General features: G+C 52.9%; 1 protein-coding gene across 1 annotated transcript; it reads right to left on the bottom strand.

Moving 5' to 3' along the window:
• Positions 1-244: 244 nt before the first annotated feature.
• Positions 245-3213, bottom strand: LOC309891402 (sperm-associated antigen 4 protein-like; the record flags this gene model as incomplete). Its single annotated transcript, XM_082785769.1, has 6 exons — positions 245-382; positions 954-1040; positions 1404-1571; positions 2073-2185; positions 2326-2410; positions 3013-3213. 6 exons carry the CDS (start codon positions 3211-3213, stop codon positions 245-247), a joined length of 792 nt encoding a protein of 263 aa, XP_082641895.1.
• Between the last annotated feature and the right edge of the window lie 206 nt (positions 3214-3419).

The raw sequence follows: 3419 nt of genomic DNA on the forward strand, positions 1-3419 counted from the left end.
CCTATCCCATTTGGGCGTCCTGTTTGCAGCATTCCTGGGTCATGGCCCTCCCTAGGGACTGCTTTTATACTGTCAGGGGGTGGCTGCAGAATGGCAGCGACACCGAATTTAAAACTCAGAACACCCCTGCAGCCCCCTCCGGCTACCAACGCCTTGTCACGTAAACCCAGTGCACTGCTTCAGGGACCACCCTCAGGGTTGGCTGAAACACATGAAACTGAGCTGCCACATCTTTCTAACGTTATTATTCGTGTTTAAGAAATTCTTGTGGCTTTTCTATCTGCCCATGAACCTGCACTCGATAGATGCAGGTGTATTCTGGGTTTCCCCAGTTGCTTCGCACCTCCAATCTGATATGGCGGAACGTTTTGGGAGGCTCCTTCTGTAAAGAAAACAAGGGGAAGCATCATTACTCATGTGGGAAGAACTGCAGCACAACCATGTAGCTCTCTTTGCCAGCACTCCCCTTGCTGCAGACCAAATGGCAGCCCCGACAGAGGAGGAAGCAAGGGAAATCAGAAGGCCCTTTCTCACCAGGGCCATAGAGGCACCCTCTGTGCCTAGACAGCAAAGCCCTGGCCTCAGAGGCTTGCTGAGGGGAGCTATGGAAACCCAAGTTGCTCTGCTGCCTATGCTGCCTTGGGACACTGGGACAGTCTTGCTGATGGAGACAGATGTCTGCAATCTCCCCTCCCACCCCCAGTTCTTCCTCCTCGCCCTAAAGGGGACTAATTCCCTTCCAGAGCCCCTTCCCACTGCTGCTTTTTCTGCTTTACCAGAAAGAAAAGGAAAGCACTTCCAAAGGTGGGCTAAGCACCTCATCCTGCCAGCAGGAGGCAGCCACATGGGAGAGCAGAGGGTGGCTTGGGTGATCATCTGAACCCTCTCTTCCAGAGACTAGCAGACAACCCGTCCTTCCTCCCTGCCATCCTGCCCACACGCACTTGCCATACCTGCACATGGAAGGTCTGAGCAATCATTCCATCCACGCTGTAGGCGAATAGCCCAAGGAACGTTTCCGTTTTGTCCTCATCCACTCCCTCAAAGACAAGAGATGATGGGGGCAGGTCAGTCTCAAGCAGGCCATCAGAAAAAGAATATGCTGAGGCCAAAGCTGGGAACCCTTTCCCACCTTCCTTGGCTCTAGCAGTATTCTAGTGCAAGTGAGAGTGAACCCAAGTCAGGGCACTTGGAGCAATTGCTCCCAGATCCTTGTCTGTGAACCACAGAAGAAGGTTCCAGGCGTGTCTAACAATGCTCAAGTGTCTCCAGTGCCCCTCGATAGGATGCGGTGCTCTGCAGCAACCAATCCTCAGATACCTGAGGGAACACACCACGCTTTCTGGCGCTGCTTTTCCTTGCGGCCAGGGCCTCCCAAAAAGAAGTGCCAGGCAGAGACTTACAGAGACAGCAAACTCTCTGGGGGCGCTGCTGACTTCTCCGGAAGGAGAGACTGTCCTGGAGATATGCCAGATGGTAAAAGCTGCTGGCCAGATTTTCACCGGCAACCGAATGACGACGTGTCCCTGAGATCCTTGGAAGGCCCAGCAGTCGCCTGGGGAGATACTGGGCTGCAACGAGAAAGCCAGTGACCGTCAGTGGCAAGGCAGTCAGAGGGCCAACAGATCTGGCTGTTCAGCAAGGAGCCACAGACCTTGCCTTCTCTATAGGTCGCAATTCAGCTCACAAGTAAACGCTAGGCTATGAACAGAAGGTGAAGATGCACAAGTTTTGAGAGTGCCTAGGCTCAATTGCCTTTCGCAATCCAGTTCTGCTTTCTCAAAGGCAGAGGCCTGAGAGGCTTTCTGAAAGGCAGAGGCAGGGTGGTGTTCCTAATGTACATGTATGTCACTCCATCAACCTTCAAAAACTGAGCTGGACCTGTGAGGACCATTTCAGGCATTCTTCGGGCTGATTTGGTTGACCAGATCAGTGCTGGGGGCCCAGAAAACATCTCTTGCAGCTTCCATGGCTCAGCACACTCACAGAACTCCCACCCACACTAGAAACGCATGGTCTCCCAACCAGAAAGCAAGAAAGTAAACCAGCTGTCACAATTTCTCTTACAATACCTGCAATATGGTCTCTGGATGTTTTGCAAAAGAAAAGAGTGGAAAAATCCACCACTTCTTTGCGTCTTTCCCGCCATAACTCTTGGAAGTCCTCTGCACATCAATTGTGGCACCTGAAATGAATATGGGAAGAAGTTCACCAGGACAGGCAGGAGATTAGCAGAAGCAGTGAATTATGATGTGTTTCTCACGCTGAATGCAGAGCTTGTTGCTTTGGGGAGAGTCAGACACAAGCTGAACTCTGTCTACATACCTAAGGATTTCAGGGCCCAGTCAGGCATCCAGGTGTAGATTTTAAGCGCCTTTTCAAATGCGTTCGTTGTGAAGTGCAGAATGTTCTGGGGAAAAATAATAATAAAAAAAAAAGGAATGGAGATACAGCAGTGAGCACAAACACACAGCAGTTCTGCATGAGCAGACTCCTAGCAGAGAGCTAAGGAAGGGCTCCGTGTCAGAAAACCCAAGGCAAGACCTGTCAGAAAAGGTGCCAGACTGTGAGCATTCCCAGATGAACCACGTGAAGCCTGGAAAAGGCCACCAGTGTCCAGAGCCAAAGCACAGACCGCCTTCAGGTTCTGCCTGAGAGCCATGTTCCCCACCCTGTGTACTCTCCAGAGCAGCCTGGAGATGGAGTCATGCCCTGAGCCAGCTGCTGCATGCAGAGGCCCCCTTCCAGCTGGGCCGGAGGATGGGACTGACCTGCAAGTTTCTAGGAAGGGCCTCCAAAGCTGAGCCAAGCCCAGCAGGTGCCTGGCTGGACACCCAGCCCAGGGAGAAGTTCACAGTGCTGCTCAGAGTGCAAGCAAAACTGAGCCCTGGCAGTCAGGTGTGGGGCAGGCAGCACAAGGACAGAGCTACCACCGAAAAGGGCCAAGAGGAACCAGCAGGAGGAACCCCTCCGAGGGCACTGAGCTCTCTGGCTCGCCCCCAGCACCTTTACCTCTCTCTTCTCCCCTTGGATGCGATTATCTTCCAGAACCTTGCTCACTGCCTGCACAAACTGTTCCATTGTAGCAGACACATGGGCTTCCTTCTCCTGGAGCTCCTGCCTCTTCTGGTCACGCCAAACCAGTGAGGTCCTGGAAGCAAAGTGAAAGCAGATCTTGTGCAGCAGCAGCCCATCGGAGGAAAGGGTTCCCATGGGCCTTCTACCTCCCCCCTTCCCCAACCCCCTCAGCCCCTTTTCCCTTACTCTGGTTTACAAAAGGCTCCTTTCCACTACCCTAGGTAAAGGTCGGGAGCCCTGAAAACAAGGCAAGGGAGTGCAAAAATAGCACACAGCTGGCTGAGCCAAATCCCCGGGAAAACTTCGATGTCAAGAAAGCGCTCTTACCCGGTAGACTTGTG

The sequence above is a fragment of the Aythya marila genome (assembly GCF_965140915.1).
Source record: "Aythya marila genome assembly, contig: HAP1_HAP1_SCAFFOLD_174, whole genome shotgun sequence".
Classification (NCBI taxonomy): Eukaryota; Metazoa; Chordata; class Aves; order Anseriformes; family Anatidae; genus Aythya; species Aythya marila.